The sequence below is a fragment of the Orycteropus afer genome, unplaced genomic scaffold (assembly GCF_000298275.1).
Source record: "Orycteropus afer afer isolate SDZICR_OR568_19922 unplaced genomic scaffold, OryAfe1.0 scaffold00014, whole genome shotgun sequence".
NCBI classification, from domain to species: Eukaryota; Metazoa; Chordata; class Mammalia; order Tubulidentata; family Orycteropodidae; genus Orycteropus; species Orycteropus afer.
In genome coordinates this window covers 8611027-8635509 of record NW_006921601.1, presented here as the reverse complement: position 1 = coordinate 8635509, position 24483 = coordinate 8611027, and the positions used below count along the sequence as shown (strand labels likewise).

General features: G+C 44.6%; 1 protein-coding gene across 1 annotated transcript in view; it reads left to right on the top strand.

Annotated features, from left to right (window-relative positions):
• The window catches only part of GALNT18 (polypeptide N-acetylgalactosaminyltransferase 18), a 440243-nt gene that overhangs the window by 174608 nt on the left and 241152 nt on the right, over positions 1-24483 (top strand). Inside the window, exon 2 of the mRNA XM_007956750.1 lies at positions 21188-21380. Within this exon, the coding sequence (XP_007954941.1) occupies positions 21188-21380 (193 nt within the window). The remainder of the gene's footprint in view (positions 1-21187; positions 21381-24483) is intronic.

Sequence of the window (24483 nt, the reverse complement as noted above, 5' to 3'; positions counted from 1 at the left end):
TGTTATTTGCTATTTTTGGTTCTCTGATCAAAGGATTCCCTTTAGTATGACTTGTAAGGTTGGTCTGGTTTGAGTTTTTAGAGTTTTATTTAACTTTAAAGCCAAGTGTTTCCAGCCATCTCTTTCCATCTCCAATACTTCCAGCTTCTTCTAAGCCTCTTCTTGCCTAGACTTCTCAGAAGCTCCTAATTGGTCTCCTTCTCATCCATTCTCTGACTAGAATGAACTTTTTAATATATTAATCAGATTGAGTTGCCCCTTTGCTTAAAACCCTTCATTCACAGTTTTCTCGTTGTTAAAACAAGATCCAGGCTCCTTACTATGGATACAGGGTCCTGTGTGATCTTTTCCAGCCTGTCTAACCCCATCCTTACCACTCTCTCCCTCTTTTTCTCTCTCTAAACCAGCCACATAGGTCTCATATTAGTTCTGAGCCCAAGTTCTTTCTGGCCAGAAGGCTCTTATATTTGCTGTATCCTCTGCCCCATGGCTGGCTTATTCTCATCTTTCAGATACCACCTCTGCTGACCACTCATCTAAGGTAATGCTTCCCCTTCTAGTTTCTCTTTACTATGTTGCTAGGTTTATTTCCTTTATGACAGTTTTCACAATCTGTAATGACTTGGTTTCTGAGTTTATTTTACTTAATATCTGTCTGCAGACCTCAAACATCAGTAGACTGTAGACTCCATGAAGCAGACTTAATCTGAAGTGTTCATTGCTAACCTTAGCACCTAACAAGGTGAATAACTGTTGATAGGTGCTCAGTTAGCATTTGTTGAATGAACAAACTCAGTGGTTTAGGAGTGAACTTGCTCTTCTTGCCTCTAATACACACACACACACACACACACACACATGTTTGGGCTTTAAAAAAGGATAGCCCAGTAGTGCTGTCCCTCCAGACCTCTTCCAGAGATGGTACTCAGGATGCTGAAAGTGAAGCTCACATATTTCACTCTGTACTGGCTGCACACATGGCTGCCTTCAGGCCTTAAAGTAGCCTTCTGGAATCCTCAAGCTTTCTAAATGCTAAAGATACAGCATTAATGGGATCTTGCATCTCTGGTGAATAACTGAGGCACCTTTGTGTTCAAATGCAGATTCTCCATTGAAAGGCAAATCTGTTCATTTCCAATTTAAATAAAACTGGATATGTATTTATAAAATAAGTTATATACAAGAGCATATTCTTGGCCCAGAGCACTTTTGTTTGATTGCTCAATAAATACATTTTCACTCATCCAAAGCTCTTGCCTCAGAGTATTTTGCACTGAGATAGTTAAATAAGGGACAGTAGCTCTATTGAGTTCTATTTAATTTTATTCAATAACATTCTGTACAGTTTCAGAGATTTTCTAGGCGTGCATGTACCAGAGATGGCTGAGAGTACCTTGTTGCGGGGGGAGGTGGGTTTTGGGGCAATGATGCAGAACAGAGGAAGGTAAGGAGGATGACAGGCTGCTATCCCTGCCCCCAGTTAATCTGTCTGAGACATTTCTCAGAGTGTTGGTTTTCCTATCTATAAGATAGGGATAGTGATACATACCCTATGTGGTTATTCTGAAGATGAAATAACATACATGTGTCTGGCATATACCAAAAAACCAAACTCACTGCCATCAAGTTGATTCCAACTCATAGCAACCCTCATTGGGTTTCCAAAGGCTGTGACTCTTTACAAAAACAGACTGCCTCATCTTTCTTCCATGGAGCAGCTGGAACCACTGACCTTTTGGTTAGCAGACAAATTTCTTAACCACTACATTGCCAGAGCTCCTTGTCTGGCATATAGTTGGTGTTTAATAAACATAACATAACTGATTTACTTAAACATTTGAATCATTAGTTTTATCATTCCAACTAGTGTGAGCATTTGAGTCTATATATTTACCCCACTCTGTGCATTCAGTGGGAGCTCAGATGGCATAGTGCCTAAGGCATTTGACTGCTAACCAGAAGGCTGGTTGTTCAAACCCACCAGCCACTCCTTGGAAGGAAGGTTGGGCAATCTATTTCCATAGTGATACAGCCTCGGAAACCCAAGGAGGGGTCACTATGAGTTGAATCTGACAGTGTGTTTGGTTTGGTTTGATGCATTAAGTAGGGGCTTAAGAAGCACTGAAAATGGGATGCACTATTGCTTTCTCAATATAAAATTAATAATCATCATCATTGGCACAATCCAGAAATAACTGCTAACTAACATTTAGTGTGTTCTCTGTCTCTCCTCTCTTTCAGAATATACCCATCTTGAATTGACTTCAATTTGATTTATTAGGGGCAGAGAAGGCAGTGCCAAGAAATACATTAGGCCAGAAAGAATGAGGGAATGACCAGTTGCTGCTGCACCCCACTCCTCATGCTCTTTGAGCCCTGGACCTGCCCTGAGCCTGAGAGTCTGGTAGCTGGACATTGGCACTGGGCCCTGCAAAGCTCTCTCCCCACCCTACCAGGCAGTGCAGAACAGTAGCAAACATGGCCCATATCCAGATTGTAGAGTCCCAGTCCTCCCATCGAATTGGTTGCTATCAGCTGTTTCTCGTGTGAGATAGATCACCCATTCTTTCCTGGCTGCACACTCCAAAAACCTACTTATCTTGCAATCTGCCCCTAAATAAAGCACAAATTGCTTCCTGCAAGCGGCTTTTCTGCTGAGACTGCTGTTGTTCTCCTTATTGCCCAGCCGTGTCCCCTTTACTCTCAGGCCAGAAGAAGCTCTCTGGAAGAAAGAAGGGGACTGGAAATTTGCCAAGCATCCAGGTAGTGGGTTTTTCAGGGCCTCTTTGAGATAAACCTTGTCTCTGCCAATATTTCTACTAGTTGAGTAGTAGACATGAAACATATGATGTTCAAAATATCAGAAATTTGCCAGTGAATAGTTATCCTATCACTGTCCCCAAGCTTATACCCTAGGAAAAAAATTGGGTCCCCAGAGTGGACACTAGTCTTGTCAACTGCATGGAGGATGGTGGCCTTACTCCATTCTGAGACCTATGAACTGAAAGAGACCTTTAGAAAGCTCATGACGAGGGTAGATGACCAGCCTATCCCAATTTGGTGTAGTGACTAAGGTTTTTGACGGCTAATCAGAAGGCTGGGGGTTCAATCCCACCAGCCACTCCTCAGAAGGAAGATTAGGCAATCTACTTTTGTAGAGATACTGCCTTGGAAACCCAAGGAGGGGTCGCTATGAGTTGGAACTGTCTCAGCAGGCAGTGAGTTTGGTTTGGTTTAGGGTCATGATAGAATTACTGATGTCCATAAAAGTGCTCTCCTCTGACAAAGCTCAGTGGGAAAGAAGCTGAGGAAGTCCCTCAGGTTATCCTTATTGCCACCTGTGTTAGGCTGGGTTCTCTAGAGAAGAAAAAACAGTGAAGCTTATATATACATATTGAAAAAGAGAATTTTATCTTAGGAAAATGGCTCACACACTTATAGAAGCTGGCAAGCCCCAAGTTCTTGGATCAAACGTCAAGCTGGAGGCTTTTCCTGACTCACGCAGTTGCAGGGGCTGACGAGCTCAAGGTTGGCAGGCAGTATCCTGGCTGTTGACTCCAAGGAATGACGAATCCAAGATCACCAGGCTGAATGGTGGATTGTTCGCTCACAGACAGTTGTAGGCAGCACCACAGGATCACAATCCACAGAAGAGTGTCTCTTTTCCCAGAATGTCCATAAGTATATTGGAAGCAGGCCACACCCCTAGGGAAACTCCCATTCAATGGATTCGCTGCTCAAAACACAACATCCTATCCTATCATGGGAATAACTCACATCACAACTGCTTAAACCATACAGAATTATAAATGGACAGCCAAGCTGACATACAGCTCCAGCTGTCACACCACCTAAATCCCCAGGTCCCTTTGGAAAGGGCTTCAAGAAGAAACTGGACACACTTTAGGAATTCTACTCATTCCCAACCAAACAACCCACAGCGTTATCCATTTGCAAATCTGATCAACACTGTCTATGTGGCCAGTCTCAGACTACATGATATGGTGGATTCAAAATTGGCCAAGGCACAGTCTTTGCAGCCGAGTGCACTATCAGGTCTCCTAAGGACACCTTTTTGTTGTTGTTGTTGTTATGTGCCGTCGAGTCGGCCCCGACTCATAGCGACCCCTCCTTGGGTTTCCGAGGCAGTATCACTACGGAAGTAGGATTGCCCAACCTTCCTTCCAAGGAGTGGCTGGTGGGTTTGAACCACCAGCCTTCTGGTTAGCAGTCAAGTGCTTTAGCCACTATGCTACCAGAGCTCCTAGGATGTATTTAAGTGTCTTGAAACAGGAAACAGAAGTAGGGACCCAAAGCCATGAGTCATTCAGGAGGACAGAAGGAAGGTGAACATAGCAAGCAGGCCAAGAAATTCAAAGCCTGTGATTCTTCTGCTGTTGGGGTAACCTCGAGGGACTATGTCCCAAGGTCCTCAGGGACAAGAGAAGCAACATGTTACAGAGCTGCACCCAGGGTTGGATTACTCGGTAAGCAAGGTAAGCAGGATTTACTTGCACTTATTTACTAATCTATAGTGAGTAATTTCACATTTTTTCACCATATCAAAGATTTTGCTTCTAGGTATGGCTGGCATCTGTCTCTGTTCCAACCCCACATCACCTTCCTACAGAAATAAAGCCTCTGTTCAAATTTACAATCCCTGACAGGGATGGAGTACTCAGTAAGCAAGGTAAACAAAAAACAAACAAAAACCTATTCTGTAGTGAATAGCTTTGATCTTTGATGTGGTGAAACCTATGTGAAACTGTTCACTATAAATTAGAAAGTAAGCACAAGTAAGCCCCTGCTTACTTTGCTTATTGGGTAAACTGCCTCTGTGGATCATTCATTTGGAATGGGGCATTCTAAAAATCTAAATCAGTGAACCAACTGAATCACATACTATTTAAAAGAAATCTAGCTTTATTGCTTTCAAATACCCAAATGGGTTATTACCAAGTAAAATGAGATCAGTTAATGAAAAAATTATGATTTATAATTATGCCTGTGCTACATGATAATACATTATAAACATATTAAAGTCCGGGGTTATACCATATACTCCAAACTTTTTAGTCAGGAAGACATGAAAGGCAACAAACTTGAAACCAGTGGGCCCTGAGTGAACACTTAGGACACTATAGGGGAAAAGAAGTTATATTTATTGAATTTTTGCCAAGAGTCAAACACTGTGCTAGGTGATTTCTTTATCTAAGGTTATTCCTTTCCATCCTCACCTGGTGTAGACACCCCGAGGGTATGACTTTGTTCACTGCTATAATCTCAGCATCTAGAGCAGGGTGCAGCTCATACAAAGGGCTTAGTACATTACTATTTTTTATTTTATTGTGTCTTCAGTGAAGGTTTACATAGCAATTTAGGTTTCCATTCAACAATGTCTACACATATTGTTCAGGGACATTGGTTATATTCTCCACAATGTGTGTACATTCTCACTTTTTTCTGTTCTGGTTGTGCCATTTCCATTAATCTAGTTTTCCTGTCCCCTTATGTTCTCACCTTTGTTTTAAAGTAATTGTTGACCGTTTGGTCTCACATAGGTGATTTTTTTTTTTTTTTTTTTTTAAGGAACACAGTACTTACAGGTGATATTCATTATTTGTGAGCCAACCTGTTATATAGCTACAAAGGGTTAGTTTCAATTCAAGGTTTGAAGAATATCTCAGGGCAGTACTCTCTTGGAGTCCTCTAGTCTCAACCAGTCCATAAGACTGGGCTTTATTTTATTATTATTATTTTTCTAATAGGAATTTGAGGTCTGTACCACATTTTTCTCCCATTTTATCAGGGTCTGTATATTGTGGCCCTGATTACAATGATCAGTACTGGTGGTAGGGTACTATCTAGTTCTTTGGGTCTCAGGGTAGATGAGACCATGGTTCACATAGACTATTTGTCCCATAGACTAGTTTCTTTGTTAGGTCTTCGGTTTTTGCTATGGATGAGTAAAGACCAATAATTGTATCTTAGATGGCCGCTTGCAAGCTTTTAAGACCTCTGACACTACTCACCAAACTGGGATGTAGAACATAGCTTTATGAACGATATTATGCCAATTGACTGAGATGTTTCACCAGACTCTGGTCATAATCCTTCAAACCCAGAAAACCAATCCCACAAGGTATTTGTTATGTCTAAGAAAGTACATAACTGTGCCCTTAGGTACTTTATCATATATATGAATGTATGTGTGTACAGTCACATAGATGCATATATATGTATGTTATGTGTGTATATACACATACACATACACTTGTATATACACACATATACATCATATATACATACTTATACACATATATACCTACATATATGCATATATACCAGCACATATATTTTTTTATTGTTTTTGCTGCTTCAAAATTATATATGTCATAGCAATTACCAACAGGTCCTTTTTTTGAATGTATATTTTAGTAACATCATTTAACCTCATTTGATGTTACGTTTCCCATCACTAAAAATAACAAGTGTCCACTATCTTGTGATCCCCCCCTCACCCCTCATCCCTAGTAGTCACTAATGAACATTAGTTTCTGTATATTTGCCTCTTCATTTCATCTCATAAGAGTGAGAAGATATGATATTTGCTTTTTTGTGGTTGACTTATTTTGCACAACATAAAGATTTACTACCTTGGAAACCCAATGAGGGTCACTATGAGTTGGAACCGACTTGATGGCAGTGAGTTTGGTAATGTCCTCCAAGTTCATCCATGTTCCAAGATGTTTCAGGAACTAATTTTTCTTTGTCACTGAGCAGTATTCTAGTGTATGTATACCACATTTTCTTACCCGTTCATCCATTGATGGGCACTTAGGTTGTTTCCACCCTTTTTTTTTTTTTTTTTGCTATTGTGAATTGTGTTTCAGTGAACATTAGTGTGCATATATCTGTTGGTTTCACTTCTGTTTGATCCCTAGTACATTCTTTTAAAATAAATTAGTTAATAAATTAACCATATTGTTGTTGTTACCTGCCATCAAGTTGGCCCCAAAATCTTGCTTGTTGTTCATCTCCACTGAATGGAATGTGAGCTCCATCAAGTCATAGATTTGTTTTGTACTCCCAGTGCTGAGAACAGAGCCTAGCACAGAGTAGGTATTCAATCAAAACTGGCAGAATGAGTGAATAGGGCAGTAGCAGCAAGTCATAGTGAGAAGCAGTAAACCACTACAGCCCCCTTGAAATGCCCCAGATCCTTCAGAGGGAGTTGAAAGGGGACCAGAGCCTTGTATAGGAGATAGAAGAATGAAACTAGTGATGGCAGGGCCAAAGCAAATTCTAATTGCATGTAGTTGACCTTCCATGCTAATTCATGGAGACAGGGAAACTGGAGCAGGAACGCAGCTTGTGAAGCTTGGAGCAATGGATGCAACAATAGCTGCAGTTCCAAGCAAGGTGCACAGGCTAATCTGACAGGCTTAGGGACACATCTGGAGACCCTGTCAAGTCTTCTAAGGCTCCTGAGGCCACCAATGCTGAAAGCAGGAAGAATACTTGCGTGAGGGACTGTTGCTTCAGTGAACAGAGCAAACAGAGAGCCAGCCCCACTGGCTTTTGCTCTAGAGTCTTGGCTATGCCAAGATTGCACTATGGAGCAGAAAGAAAATGGGCTTTGGAATGAAACAGACATTTCAATGCTGTCTGGTCCTGTCCAGTTCTGACAGCTCACTCACTCCAGGACCAGGTCCCTGGAGATCCCATCTTTTGAAGCTGAGCCGTCTTACCAGCTCTTGCCATGAGCTTTTGCTGCAAGTGGAAACTCTGAGATGCCTGTGGCTTTTGGGGAAGTTACTGGAGAGGCTATAGCCCAGACCTCTCCCTAAGCAAAAAACCAGCACCCATCTCTGCTTCTTAGATTTTAGTATGAGACAATATGGAGGTCACATTGTATTGCTACTGATAGAGATCAATATGGTTCGTGCTCCACCTTGGGGTTGGAGCAGCAGAACTGGCCAAGCCTCAGGGCCAAAAGAGCCACTGCAGACAGGGCTCACATCGCTGAGGACCCTCAGTTCATTGCCTCAGCTGTGTGCTCACGGGGAGTGGCAGCTCTGCCTCTAGTTTCTGGATGTGGGCCCCTTTAGGGAAGTTTTCCCAGGAAATAGGTGGAGCCTTCTGATTTCTTGGAGTCTGTTTGCTGTTTGTCTCTCTCTCAGACAGAAGAGACAGGAAGAAGGCTTTGAGGGATGGGTAGGGAAAAGGGCCCAGCTTTTACCCTGAGGCCAGTGTTATAGCCACTGCTATTTTCTGTTTCTTCTCTCAGGCCATGTGCAGAGAGAAGCTTTGGCTATCTGGTTACAAATCCAGAACCAGATGAAAAGGAGGTAGGGAGAAACTGGGGCAGGCAGGCCTGTGTCCCGGGTAACTGGCTGCTGCGGGTCCTGTTGCCTATGACCAAAGTTCATCCTGGGGACAGATACAGATAGTCCTGGCTGCTGGTCCTCCTCTTGGAGTGTTTGGGTAGAGGGGCCATTCCCCCTCCACTCCTGAATCTGGGCAAGAGCCAGAGCCCCTCTGAGCCTCTATTGTCCTCACTTGTGAAATAGGAATTGATCGTCAGGCTGCCGTAGAGAGTCACTGTGAAGCTGCCTTTTGGAAAGATGAAGGCTAAGCATTAAATAATCAACTGAGTTTTGCTGAATATCCCAGAAAAGAATTCTTAAAGGATATTTTCCTTTCTTCCAACTTTTTTTTTAAAGAGCTTTATTGGGAGGGGGTATGTGTAATTTACATACCATAAAATTCACCCATTTTCAGTGTATACTTCAATGATGTTTAGAAAAGTTTTCTCCCACTCTCAAGATGCCTTGTTGCATGCTTTATTTTGCGTTAAAAAGAAAAAGGCTATTTGAATGTCTAGAAATGTACTTTTTCAGCTTTCAGTAAACTGCCCACCAGCCTCCCGCTGGTGAGAATTCACCATTATCCCCTAAAGAGCTTGATGCTCGGGCCTCACCTGAGAAGCCCAGCCTGAGTTTGCAGAACATCAAAGCCCAGTTCATCCCAGCACTGCTGATGAGGGCTGGACTCACATCACCATTCAGGGAATGGTTACATGCTTGAACATTCTGCAACGTCAGCGTCCAGAGTGTGTGCCTTTGGCTTGCTGTCTACTGTGCCTCCTCCACAGCCTGAGAGGTGTGTCTTCCCTTCCTTCTCTTCCAGATGCCCAGTTCTGAGGTCCAAATTCCAGCCTTTGTGCAAAACAGCAGGCTCCTGTGGGAATGAGGTTGGTCTGAGACTCAGGGTAGGTCTCACACCTCAACACTGGGCAAATCTAACTCTCTGGGCTTCTGTGTCTCTTCCATAAGTTGGGGTCAATGTTTGGCTTTTGAGGGTATGGTAGGAGTGTGGGAGATTTTATTACATGTAGTGGTGCTTTTCTGTACCCAGCAAACCAAGGCATTATGTCTCTGCTTATGGTTGTGTTCCCAAGGACAATTTTTCAGATTGTTTTAATACCTTTTGATGTCCTGAGTGGGTTCAGTTCTTCTGAATGTGCTGAGAACTCTAATAATGACAAGTAGGTAAATCATTCTGTTAAGTAAAGGCACTCTCCTCTTCTCTGGTTGCAGATAGTTAGAACATGAGCTGAAGAAGGTCTTTTGCCAATAGCACCACAGTTAGGCTTTCTCTTCCAGGAATCCTCAGAACTACTAAGAGAAAGAAATGGGATCTGACAGGAAAGGGCTTGGAGCTAATCGGAAGAAAGGAGCCTTGACAATCTTAGGTCTGACACCATTAAAATCCTCATTTCAACGTCTTTATTCATTGTGGCAAAATCCAGAATAGCTTTCTCCGGTACCTGCAGTGGGTTGTGGGCAGGAAGGGAGGCTGATTCAGAGTCCCCCACAGACTCCTCCTAGGGGAAAAGTCTACCAGCCCCAGGAGCTCTGGACACAGCTTGACCTGTGTCCAAGCTCCTGAATCTCTCCGAGCCTTAGCTTGGTCATCTGTTAAATGGGGCTGGTAGTATCTACCTTTAAGCTTACTGTGAAGATAAAGTGAGGTGATGGACATCAGCAAAGTTCTTAGTCCCTCAGATAAATGGTTAGTGTATTAGTTTCCTATTGCTGCTGAGTCAAATGATCACACACTTACGTATTATTATCTTATAGTTCTAGAAGTGAGAAGGCAGGTCTCATTGAGCTAAAGCAAACCCTAGCTGCCCTACCTAATAGAAGGATGAGTCTTAATTGCTTTGTGCCTCAGTTTCCTCACTTGTAAAATGGTGATAGCAGTATCTACCTCATAAGGTTGTAAGGAAGATTAAAAGAATGAGTATGTGCAAAGCCTTCAGGACAGTGCCTGGCACACAGTGAGCCCATGTATTAGGTATGATTTACCTATGGGTGAGGAGCCTTGCCTGAAGGACACAGGCTTGTGTATACCTCTCTGACTCACTCCATTGAGGACTGACTCTGATTTGCTTGGTATCAGCCCTGTAGGACATAATCTCTGCCCACCTAGCTGGGAAGAAATGAGGCCTAATTTAGCCCCACTCAAAAAATCAGTAACAGTGATGATTCTAACAAGGTTGTGGATAGAGGAATCAGCCCCTGTGCCCTGGGAGGGGCTGGCAAGGGTTAGAAAAGACAGCCCCAGCTAGGTGGGCCAGGATTCAGAAAGTGTGGCATGTCCTAGCAAGGAGCTAGAGAATAAGCCAAGGGACTTGGGGGAAAGTGCAGTCATTTTAGTCTTAGGCTGAAACAGGTGCAAAGAGTTTGCATTCAGCTACTAACCTGAAGCTTGGAGGTTCAAACTCACTCAGCTGCACCACAAAAGACAGTCCCAGTGATCTTCTGTAAAGCTGACAGATAAGAAAACTCTGGAGGAGTTCTACCCTGTTACACATGAGGTTGCCATGAGTCTAAGTCAACTAGGCAGCAATGGGTTTGCTTTTTGTTTTTTCACAAGGCAAGCAAGAAGCAGGAAAACATTCAGACCCAGTGAACTCACTGCAAATATTGTTTGATGGCCTCTTACAGTCAAATTCCATACTCACTTCAGCTCGCTGACATGGCCTTCCACAGAGTGAGTTTAGGACCTGGGGGTGGCTGAGCCCGCGGCTGAGGTAGCTGGGGCATGTAGAGGCAGCCAGACCTCAGTGTGTACACACACACACACACACACACACACAGGCACAGAAAGGGACTAGATTAGAAATGATGCAGAATGAACGCTGCTATTAAAGACTCCAAGTTTTAATGCTCCCAGCCAACCACATAAAGAACATGTGAAAAAATCATTTTAAGGAGTGACAAATGTACGTATCTTAGAAACCAGGATTTATAGGTGCCATTACTTGCTACTTTGAAACAACCCTTTAAACCTAGAATTCTGCCTAGGAGATATAATGAACTCTGAAGCACATACCATCATTTTTTTTTTTTTTTTTCCTTTCCTTCCCCGAGAGCTGACAGCCTGGAGCTGCGCACCCGTACTTCTAAATATACACCTCACTGTTCACACATAAAACACAGTGTTTCTACACATCAATTTCTTAGAATGAACTGGCTGGACCAACTCTTGATGTTAAAGCAGCATCTTCTCTTGACACAGATACATAGGTGGGAACATCTGAGCTCAACAGGAAGCAAGAAAGGGGGTCTTTGCAGTGGGTCAGCCAGTGCCCTGACTAGCTTCACACTCCTGCAGGAGCTGTGGTCCGCCCAAGGCATTGGGATGTGCTACAAGAGTGCTTACTCTAAGAAACCTGCAGGCTGAATTGAGCTGGGAAGAGCCCGTGGTGACTGAGAGGAATGGGGATGTGCTTTTCTCCTGTAATGTCACTTTACCTTTTGCTCTCCTGTCTCAAGCAGCCAATCTGGGGAAGCACATTGGTGTCCAGGGCTTTTTTTCTGTCTTAAAAGAGAACCAGGTGCTGTAGAGCAGCGGTTCCCAAACATTAGCAAGCACTTTGCCTGTCCAGTCGATTCCATCCTGTGGTGGGTGACCCATGTGTTACAGAGTAGAGCTGAGCTCCACAGGGTTTTCTTGGCTGTAATCTTTATGGAAGGAGGTCACCAGGCCTTTCCTCTGTGGTGCTGCTGGGTGGGTTCAAACCTGCAGCCTTTCGGTTCAAGCACAAACTATTTGTATCACCCAGGGACCTGACTTACCCAGAGAGCTTGTGAAATCACATATCAGAACCCTGGGCCCCATCTCTAGAGTCTGATGCAACAGCTTCTGCGGTAGGCCTGAGAATTTGCATTTTTAACAAATTACCATGGGGTGCTGAGGCTGCTGCTCCAGGGACCCCACTCTAAGCCCAAGTGAGTGAGACTAGATGATCTCTAAGATCCTTTCTTGTCCCACTTTGCCATGATTCTGTGGTGGCTCAGGTCACTGCTTCTGGCTCACATGCAGACTGGTGGCTTCCAGGTGGAACCAGAATGTTGAATTTGCAACTCTTAGACCTCTAGTTCAACCCTTTAATTTTATAAATGAAAATTTACGATTCAGAGAGGTTAAATGACCTCTCAGGTCGCACAGCGAACTAGCAGTCCATGGATTTTCTCATTTCATGCTCCCTCCACCACCATGAGGTTTTCTGTAAAATGGCCTGGGAAGACACAAACTGTTCTGTGTACAGTCTTTCCAGCCCCTGTGCAGCAGCCAAACCCCAGAGACTGAGCCTGGGGAAACCAGCAAATTCCTACCTCAGAGACCCCTTGCCTGGGTCTCAGTCTACAGAAAGCACCTGCAACCTATCTGTCAGGCTGGCAGGAAGGTAAGAAGTGCTCTGCAGATGTGGGGCAGGGAGGCTATTAAACACAAAATCCTGGGTCTGTTAGCCCAGGCTTCCTTCCAGAGCAGAGCAGAGCTCCCATTTATCTCAGTTATCACGGGCTATATTCTCACACATGGACACACACACTCAGCTAGGCACATACTCCCGACTAGACACGTGCACTCAGCTACACACATACACTCAGCTACACACACATACTCAGCTATACACACTCAGCTTCATATATACACTTGGCTATACAAACACATTCAGCTACACACACGGTTAGCTATAAACATACATTCAGCTACATACACACCCAGTTACACACACACACACTCAGTTACACACATGGCTACACACACTCAGCTATACACACAGAGCCACACATACTTTGGGCTATACACACACTCAGCTATAGATATTTAGCTACACACATACACTCAGCTACTCACATGCTCAGCTATACACACAGTCAGTTACAGAAGCCCGCAGCAGCCCACAAACGCTGGTCCTGAAAACAGATTCTTCTAGTCCCAAGGGGCAGCTCGTCGCCATGTAGCAAGACCATTAAAAATGTGTCGTTTTAGAGATGAGAAAAGAACACTTGTAAAAACAAACTTGCAAGAAGAAATATTACAACGCTTTACTCTTGTTAAATAGCCCACATCTGAATCTTTAAGTGCAATTTACAGCAGAGAAGGATAAATGTGAGGCACGGCCTGTGAGCCTCAGGTCTGCCCGTGAGCCCCTGGCTGGCCAGCTGTGGCCGCGCCGGGGTGGGTGCCCATCAATCCAGCAGTTGGGGGCTCGCTGGACATCTTTTCATTACTGTCCCCAGTTGTAAATCTCCTAGCCCAGGCATCTGCAGCAGTATTGTGGCAGGGAGAAGTGGATTTGTCCTTCAAAAAAAGTTAACAAACAGGCCCTCCCAACCCCAGGCTCTTGCAGGACCAGGGAAAGGCTTTGAATTCCTGTCAAAGAAGCCGTTAAAGGAAATAGGCCATTTTCAAACAAAATCTATATCTCAAGCATGACGGTAAAAATATTTATCATATGAAAGATGTGAAAACCTTTATGATGTCTCAACACTCTGTATTAGGAATGCAATGTGTGTCCCATGGAGGACGTGAAAAAATACCGTCACGCCCATGATTTTGAAAGGGGAAAAAAATTAGTCCTTTCCATCTGGCAAATTCTTAATTTACCAACCCAGTCATTCTGCATGGACACCTAAGGCAGAGGAAGGAGGTGGGCTCAGCCTTCAGCCAGATAAAATAAGCAAAGGCTTTGGACAAAGAAACTGGAAATGTCTGGGACACAGTAAATAGAGGTTCCATGCTTATCTCCCTCTGTCAGCCATGGGCTTTGAACAGAACCTATACCAACACCTTGTACATAGGTCAGACAAAGGCTCTTCAGGGACCTAATGGTGTGTTTTTTTCTCTGGAATTAGATTTCCAAAGTGCACATGGAAGCCTGTTAGGACCCCATACCACCTCATACACCTCCATCACATACCTTATATGAGACATGAACTTAATGAATTGTGGACTTGAAGAGGGTTCACTCCAATTTATTCTCTTTCCCTCCTTCTAGGCCCCAGAAAGAGTATCCTTCAGTTTAGGAGAAATGGAATTGTTGAACTGTCAGAAGGGGCACTTGGGGAGGGCCTCACACTATTGTGTAGCCCTGCTTTTTTGCCAAGCTCCTGCCTCATTGTGTTCCTTATCAGTGCATTTCTCAGCACCATGGGTAAGAAGATTTCCCAAGTGCGGATGTGAGACCAAGTCAGAACCCAGTGGAATCACAGGAATCATCCATCAAGAGCAGTGCTTCTTAGCCTTATATTTTACATGTCTAGTACATATTAAGGAGCTCTGGTAGAGTAGTGCCTAAGGCACTTGACTGCTAACCAGAAGGTTGGTAGTTCAAACCCACCAGCCACTCCTTGGAAGGAAGGTTGGGCAATCTACTTCTGTAGTGATACTGCTTTGGAAACCCAAGGAGGGGTTACTATGAGTTGAGTCTGACTCAATGGCATGTAACAACAGCAACAACAACAGTACATATTAGGGAGCTGTGGTGGCATAGTGCCTAAGGCTTTTGACTGTTAACCAGAAGGCTGGGGGTTCAAACCCACCAGCCACTTCTCAGAAGGAAAACTGGGCAGTCTAGTTCCATAGAGATACTACCTCAGAAACTCAAGGAGGGGTCGCTATGAGTCAGATTTGACTTGACGGCAATGAGTTTGGTTTTTGTTTTGGTTTAGTACATATTAAGGAGCTCTGGTGACATAGTAAATAAAGCATTTGGCTGCTAACCAGAAGGTCAGTAGTTCAAACCCACCAGCTACTTCACAGAAGGAAGATGAGATGGTCTCTATAAAGGTTTACAGCCTCAGAAACCCAGTGGGGGTCACTATGAGTCAGAATCGATTCGATGACAGTGAGGTTTTTTTTTTTTTTTTTTGGTACATATACATGAAACAGCAATTTACAAATCAATGTTTAGCCTTACTATATCTGACTTACTTTCGTGTATTCTATTTTATTCTGCCATATATTCTGTTTAAAAAGAATGCTGGTCATGACCTAGTAAATTGATTGTATGACCTACTAGTGGGTTGTGACACACATTTTGAAAAACACTGCTCTAGATCAATGGATTGCAATCTTTTTAAACCAATGCATTCTGATATGGACCCCTAAGGAAGGAGAGATGACCCCCTAATCAGAAATAACTTGTCTAGGCCAGTGGCTTTCAAAAGATGTTGTGGAACCCCTTGGGATAGTGGACCCTGAGTGAGGAGAGGGAGGTGTCTGAAGTCCCTTTATCCCCCTTTACCAGAGTGCCTCTAATTTAATCTGTTTATACATTGGGATTCCACATAAGGAACACTTCAAGGAAAGATTTCTGTGGGTAAAGAAAATGGTTTGTACCCCACAAGCTAGTGAGTTATGTGTCTCATTCCCAGGGAACAAAATGAGGTCAAGTAATTTGCTGTACCAGAAAGACGAAGTGACTTGCTGAAGATGACACAAAGAGGCAAAGTTAGGGCAGAGTGAGAAGGAGAGAAGACAGGAGATGATAACTGTGGCAGGGTGTTTGTGGGGGGGTCTTCTGACTTATGTTCACATTCAAAAAATCTAGTGGTAAGAACACACACAGATCAATGGAAGGATCTAGTTCCTTGGCTTCAGGTTAGATTACTGGTAGATTCAGGGTGGAGAAACTTCTTACCTACTGGGAGTCAGAAAGCCCTGCTTATCATCTACATGTGTCTTTGATTAATAAAAGACAGGAAATAAATTGATTATCTCTGAATACAGGCAGTGTTCAGAGGAGAGCACTTTTCTTAACCTGGGGTCCAGGAGGTGGGAGGCTTTGATAGAGAGCAGACAGGTACCACTGTGTGTGCCCATCAGCCACATCTGCCACATGTGCACACTGGGGAGGGAAGGCAAAGAGGGGAAGAGAGTCTACTTGCTCCTCCACACTCACAAGAAGCAGCTGATCCTGAATGTTGAGACTCACAGCTCTGTAGTAACCACCACATCAGGTGCTGCTGCCCCAGTGTAGGTCACGCGTTGCCTGCAGTCTTCAGAACTCTTCCCAAGCCCATCTGGTTCCTGCCTGCAGTCCCTGCTTTCTGCTCCCAAGAACCTTTCCTTCCTAGAACCAGATGCAGGAGAGGCAACGTGCGTGAGTCCTTTCTCCAGCTCCCTGAAAGATCCTCTGAACACAGTAGAGGCTATCAGGCCAATCTGTTGGCTGACCAGAGGCATTCTGAAGGAAACAATACTGTTTCCTGGGGTGAATGCAGGGTCTCAGCAATACGTGGCCCTGAGGCTTGATGCTGTCCAGGAGACACCTGTATATACTTGCACAGATCTACACTAGGAACTATCCCTGAGGTCACTTCTGAACTCAAGTTCTCAAACCTGGCTGCTGCACATTCAGGTTGACTAGATGACAAAACAATAACAACAATACAAACTACAGATGCCCGGGCCCTACCCCAGACCAACAGAATCAAAATCTCTAGTGGTAGCATCCAGGCATCTTTTGTTTCATTTTTATCTCCACAGGTGATTCCAGTGTGCAACCAAGGACCAATGGGTTGGAACAGTGGTTTCCAAACTTCAGGGCGCACACAAGAAACACCTGGCAAGTTTGTTAAAAATTCACCCCAGGGTATTTCATTCTCAAAAATGCTGGAGCAGAAGGTCTGGGGCAGGGTAATCATTAACAAATCATAAGGAATTTGCCCCTCCCTGAACAACAGAACCTCATGTCAGTTCTAAACATTTCAGATCTCAAATAACATATCCACCTGCTGCCATAGAGTCAGTTCCAACTCGTAGCAACCCTATAGAACAAAGTACGACTGTCCCCATAGGGTTTCCTAGGCTGTAAATCTTTATAGAACAGACTGCCTCATCTTTCCCCCACAGAGTGCCTGGTGGGTTCAAACCACTGATCTTTTAGTTAGTAGCTGAATGCTTTAACCACTATGATACCAGAGCTCCTTCAAATAACAAAGGGATTCTTAATGTTTTATTTCCTGAACAAATTCCGTAATCCTTTAAGATATCATAATTTTTTTTTAGTGGACAAATACTGTGACTTCTTCAGATGTAATAATGCGTTATCATTACCTTCTTTCAAACAACCTTTGAAAGTTTAATAACTCATGACTGAAAAGTCTGTTTTTCTCACCCCTGTTGAGCATCATGATGTCTTGTATTCCCTACCTGAGCATCAAAAGGCCCCTCATTCTCAAGGCAAATCTTGGAGGAGTCTTGGATATACTCAGGTATGGAGAAGACCTCTCAGAGTCCCACACGGGCTGAAGAGTACTCTCCTTCTTCCTTCCCGCCCTGCAGCTCTGATAAATGACCAAGTCTTGTTTTAAGATTCCAAGTCCTTTGTCTATACTACAGGTTTCTTAGGTGGTTCTGATGCAGTGGTCTCCAGCTTTGAGATCTCTCTCTCTAAAGCTTACTATCGTCAAATCGAATCTGACTCATAGCGAACCCTCCCTGGGTTTCCGAGGCAGTATCTGTGTGGAAGTAGATTGCCCAGATATAGATTAATAAAAGTTTCCTGCCGCGGGAAGGTTGCCTACAGATGGGGAGCTCACAGGCTCTTCACTGAGCCCCTACTTCCCTGAGTCATCTATAGGACTGGGGCTTTTTTCAAACCATACAGGATCTTTGGGAATCCCTGTGTGGCCCTATAACTTTAAGGACACTAGCTTAGTGAGCAACCATTACTGGTAGGGGTATAGCAGATACAACATATATAGGTGATGGGTCAAAGGTTGAGAACAATTACAGGAAGGACAGAGATGAGTCCACACACTCCCTACCTTACACTATAGTATAAAAGGACAGTTAAATAGGTCCATTGCTAGCATATCCTCATACCACACTGGGAGGGCTGGCTGCTGGGTAGACAGGTGCTCATATAGACAGATGACCACACAGCTGTCCCCAGGGATTGGTAAGGAGAGAATGCTGGACGTAGCTACTGCCTCATAAGGCAAGGCCAGCAGAGCACAGTGCTCTGCAGCCATATCACTGTGAATAAGTCACCTCAGAGGGTATTATTTTCTGGGTCTTGGAACCAGGAAACGCAGTCTGGGTTGATATAAACAAAAAGGAGCCAGTCTGCTTTCTTGCCTTTGTTACCATCTCAGACAGTGCAGAACTAATGAAGGCCTCAAACCATGGCCCAGACTGTTCCCAGGGACATCACAGAGGGATCGGATAAAAGGCTTCAGGACATCTCTGAAAACCTGCCCCTCATTATAAGCAGTCCCAGTGCTTCATGGCAACAGGCAGGCCTCACTGTGAGCCACACATCTTTTTAGAGATAACAAGGACCTTCAAGATCACACAAGCCCATGCTTCCTTCCACATACGCCCATTGAAGGAGAAGAGTGGGCAAGGCTCCTCCATATTCTGGGATACAACTTTGAGCAGGCCACCACAATCCTGAAATCTCTTGCCTTGTCTTAGAAGTACATGCATAGTTTGCATTTTACTCTGCAATATATATTCCTATCTGCTCAATATATATCTGAGTTTCTTTCCTTATCTTTAAGAAAAATTGTTAACCAAAACAATATGCCATGTTTTTCTTGGGAAGCAACGTGTATCCCGGCCCATTGTCATATAGAGGCAGTATAGTGGTTAGAGCCACTGCCTTGAGAGACAGACTTCCTGAGATTGAGTATCAACCTACTTCATTTCCTTCTGTGGGAATCTGGGCAAGTTTCGTATCCTCTCAGTGCCTCACTTTCCTTACCTAACAAATGGTGATGATGCTAGTTCCTGCCTCATAGGGTGAGATTAGTTGATATGTGAAAATGCTTAAAACAGAGTCTGACTCAAGCCCTCAGTAAGTATTACCTATTAAAGTTATCCCAGGAGTTATATGTATCTCCAACTTGGGGAACGTCCCAAGGACATGGCCCAGAGAGCCAGATGCCTTATGCATGTTCACCAGTGAGTTTGACCAGCATGTGGGGAGCTCCACTTCCAATCACACACATTTTTGCATCTCTCTCTAAGATTTTTGTCATCAGTGTGCTCTTTCTGTGTTCAAAATCATGGGCTTGTTCATTTATATGGAGCTATGATGGTCCCTGTCTACCCTTTGGTCACTTCCAATGATGGGGGCTTACTACCGCTCACTGGAGTAGCTCTTCCACATTCCTAGGGTTTGAGTGTTGGAAGATTTCTGCTTTGGGTCTCAGGCTTCCTCCTATCTGCCAATGATTCCTCAAGAGGAGTTAGTAGTGAGAACTGAGGTCTGTAGCTCTGAGCTGCTCAACTTCGAAGACATCAGCACACTAGCCCATCTCTAACCTGTGCCTCTAAGCTAGCTGGGCACAGGTGTGCCGTGCCCCTATTGGCTCTGAACAGGCAGCTGAGAGGACTTTAGCAGGTGTCCCAAACCTACCTCTTTTGTTCCTAACGTGCTTCTGCTTCCTTCTGGTCTCAGTCTCTTTCCAGGCTCCTGGCTTCATCTCTTATTTATATCACATGGAGGGTGCTGTCCAGTGGGCTTGGCATCTCTATCTGATTTCTTGGATTTCTGCCTTTGAATGGTTAACTTGCATACTCATCCCTTGGAACCAACTCCAAAGTCCTGGCTCATCAGCCTATGTCTTGGCAAGATCTATCCGTTACCCCTAAAAAAAGGAATTTAAATGACCTACCAGGCTTCCCTTGGGATAACAGCCCTAATTGTCATGTGTTGTGTACTTTTCTGAGGCATGTGCTTTTCTAAGTGCTTTGTGTACATTATCTTATATTTGTTGTTGTTGTCAGCCCCGACTCACAGTGACCCCTCCTTGGGTTTCCAAGGCAGTATCACTACGGAAGTAGGATTGCCCAACCTTCCTTCCGAGGAGTGGCTGGTGGGTTTGATCCGCCAGCCTTCTGGTGAGCCATCAAGTGCCTTAGGCACTATGCTACCAGAGCTCCTATTATCTTATATAATCCTTCCAAAATGTCAGAAATGGGTACATTAGTACCCCCACATTACAGGTGGGGAAATTGAGGTGCAGAGAGGATGAGTGTTTGCTTATGGTCACATAGCCAGTGAATGGTGGAGCAGCGATTTGAATCTGTGTCTGTGTGAATCCCAAATCCTTGCTGTTTAGATCATAATGCCTCCTCCATTTTCTAGTAAAACAAACAAACAAACAAAAAACCCAGGGCAAACATTTGTTCTCCTTGAGCTGGGAAAGACCTGCCCTCAAAAAGTCTACCAAGGGTCCAAAAATCAGTGTTCAGAGTATGTTCCAGGCTGGGATGCTGTGACTGTCACCTGTATCCCTGATTCCCATTCTGGTAGGCAGAGCCTGAAAGCTGCAGGAGGCAGTCTGGGAACTGAGGGTGCTCATAGCCGGGTGAATGTCACTGCATGGTGCCAGCAACTCATAGCAGGACCACACAGTGGAGGGGGAGATGGGCTGGCAAGAGCTGGGCAGAGGAGTAGATCCCCAGCCAGGGAGGCTTGAATGGTGAGCAGGCTTAGGCCTAGTGAGGAATGAGGGTACAAGCTGGAGAGAGAGAAGCAGATGTCCAGTTAGAGAGCAGGGGACATAGTGGCAGGCTGGGAATGGAGGGAGTTCTGACTTGAACCCACAGGACACTCAGGATCATATCTGTCAGCTTCTTAGCAGGCTCTGTCAGGTGCATTTTTATATCCCATGTGCCTATTGGTTGTTGGATGGATGGATGGATGGATGGATGGACTGATCAATCACTGGAAAGCATGAAAATTCCAGCTCCTACCAGCAGATATGGGGCTAAGACTTTTGCTGAAGGCAGGTTGTGAGGAAGGGTTCTCATGGCTTATGCAGGGATGCACTCTGACCCTCTGTCTCCTTCTCCCTTTTTTCCCCAGAGGCTCCTGCTAAGCCTGAGGAGGTAGAGACTGAGCCCTTCACAGATTCCTCTTTATTTGCACACTGGGGTCAAGAGCTCAGCCCTGAAGGCCGCCGCGTGGCTCTGAAGCAGTTCCAGTACTACGGCTACAACGCCTACCTCAGTGACCGCCTGCCCCTCGACCGTCCTCTGCCTGACCTAAGACCCAGTGGGTGAGCAGAGTCAGTGAATGGGACCTTTGCTGAGCTACCTTTGGGGTGATGGGGTCACCACAGTGCTGGGAACAGGGTCAGGGTTGGGTGTCTGGACTTCTGGGTTCCTTTCCTGCTAGGGTCGTTTTCTGCAGCGTGCCTGGGACAAGTCACTCTTCTCCCTTAGCCTCAGTTTCTCCATCTGCTGAGTCAGGAGAAAGCTGTTTCCTTCTCCATTTGCTTCCACTAGAGATTTTGAGGATTATTAAGCTAATTTACTCCTTAAGTACCATGGACTCATCGGCATTCCTGTTAATATGTCATCTTAACCCAATTAGGTGCATTTTTATGAACAATTATATATTTTTTTGTTATAAATTAGTTTTTTACAGTACATCTGTCTTCCAGGATGAACAAGTCATTACCCCTGGCAGAGAAGTCTGTCTTGACTTTTCTCTTTGTTGCAGAAGGATGTTCTTTTAAGGTTCAGTTAGAATTTGTATTAATTATTAAAAGTATGAACACGTACCATAGCTGAGAAAATCTCATTAACTTTTGTGAGCTCCCCCCTTACACTTTCTTTTCCCCTCTTTCTCCTTATTTTAAAAATTTTCTTAAAGCTACAAACCACAATGTAAGCTTGTGTCTGCATTTTTAGGAAACATTTGGCTGCTGGGTTTGAAAAGCTATGTATGTTCCTTCCAGGAGGAGAGTTCAGTTCAGTTCCAAAGACACTTATTGAGTAACTGCAATACGCTATATAACTGGGTATGGTTGTTCTTGTCCCACAGAGAGCCTGGCTGGTCCCTAGGAATGAAAGAGCTGTTGAGGATCTACAAGGGGATGTTGTTGTTGTTGTTGTTGTATGCCGTCGAGTCGGACTCGACTCATAGCGACCCCTCCTTGGGTTTCCGAGGCAATATCACTACGGAAATAGATTGCCTCATCTTCCTTCCGAGGAGTGGCTGGTGGGTTTGAACCGCCAGCCTTCAGGTTAGCAGTCAAGTGCCTTTAGCCACTATGCTACAAGGGGATAGAAGAATATATATTCGTTTACCAAAAACTCACTGCTGTTGAGTTGGATCCGACTCATAGTGACCCCTCCTTAGGTTTCTGAGGCAGTATCACTACGGAAGTAGATTTCCCAATCTTCCTTCTGAGGAGTGGCTAGTGGGTTTGAACCACCAGCCTTCTGGTTAGCAGTCAAGTGCTTTAGGCTCTACAGCACCAGAGCTCCTATATATTCATTTAATGGGTATTTATTGAGCTAGCATTGTGTAGACATGGAGACAGACCAGTGAACAAAACAGAGAAAAATCCCTGCCCTCAGGGAGCCTGCATTCCAGTTGGGGGAGATGGATAATATAAATAAAGAAGATAATATGTGGTATGTTAGGAGCTCTGGTAGCATAGTGCCTAAAGCACTTGACTGCTAACCAGAAGGCTGGTGCTTCAAATCCACCAGCCACTCCTTGGAAGGAAGGTTGGGCAAACTACTTCTGTAGTGATACTGCCTCGGAAACCCAAGAAGGGGTCGCTAGGAGTCAGGTACGACTCGACAGCACATAACAACAACAACAACAACAACATGTAGTATATTAGATGGTGGTAAGTACTATAGAGAAATATAAAGTGGGAGATAGAGGCCACCTGGGATGGGGGATTGCAAATATTAATTGGGTGGTCAGACAAGCCCTCACTAAGTAGGTGATATTTGAGCAAAGCCTGGAGAGGATGAGGAAGTAAACCATATGGACATCTTGGAAGAACTTTCTAGGCAGAGGGATCAGCAAGTGCGAAGGCACTGAGGTGGAAGCTCACTTGGCATGTTTGGAGTGGAGAATAGGAAGGAGGCTTGTGTGGCTGGGGCAAAGTGAAAAAGGACACAATAGTCAGAGATGAGATCAGAGGGGCAATAAGAAGCTGATTAAGTAGGGCATTGGCTTTCAACCTTGACTGCACATTTGGCTCATCTGAGACCTTTTAAAACTCCTGATGTTGGGCCACACCCCAGACCAATTACATCAGAGATTTATAGGAGGGACACTCAGGATCAGTATTGCTCTACAAAAATGCAAAACGCAACCACTGCCATGGAGTCGGATCTGACTCATAGTGACCTCTCCTTGGGTTTCCGAGGCTGTATCACTACGGAAGTAGGAAGTAGATTGCCCAACTTCCTTCCGGGGAGTGGCTGGTGGGTTTGAACCGCCAGCCTTCTGGTTAGCAGTCAAATGCCTTAGGCACTTATTCCAAAGTGCAGCCAAGTTTGAGAATGCAGGAGTGTGTGACTTTGACTCTGAGATGGAACCATAGGAAGGGCTTGAGCAGAGCGGTAGCATTGCTGTGATTGCCCTTTTCAGAGGCTGCTCCCAGTGCTGTGCTGCAAATAGACTGAAAGGGGCAAGAAGGAAGCAGGGAGATCAGATATGAGGCTTCTGCAAATCTGGGTGAGAGATGATGGTGGCCTGGACCAGGATGGCAAGGGGGCAGGTATTGAGATAGAGTTGGATTCTGGAAATTATCCTAAAGGTGACTTTAACTAAGCACCACAGGGACTCAATCCACTGGGAGTGCCACAAAGACCCATATGGGACTAAGGGAAGAGCAGATGTGATGTGGGCAAGACCAAGAGGCTCTAGAGAAAAGGTCTGCAGGAGGAGTGGGGGCTCTAGGGCATGGACCTTGACCTTGACCCTTGGCTATCACAGGAGCCCTAGCCTGCAGCTACACAGGTCCATGTTTGTTCAAAATTAAAGGCAAAATAATTAGGAAGCCAAGGAAAGGATAGATCTTACAGATTGCAACATGGTTATAACAATAACTGATATTTATACAGGATTTAACTTAATAATACCCTTCTCATTTGGGCAGGCTCCCACTCCTGGTTAACCAACAAAGAAAGCTTACTTCTGCATAGAAAGCTCTCCTTGACTACTTTTTCTAATCATGACTGGATACGGTATTTGTTCTTCCGTGATCCACTCATTTCACTCGCTCGGCATCACGTCCTCTGAGCTCAACCACGTTATGCGGTGTTTTGTGGATGCTACGTTATTCTTTTTGGTCAGCCCCAGGGTTACAAGTGAGGAGAGACAACTCAGGGACGCCCAAAGTAGCAGGT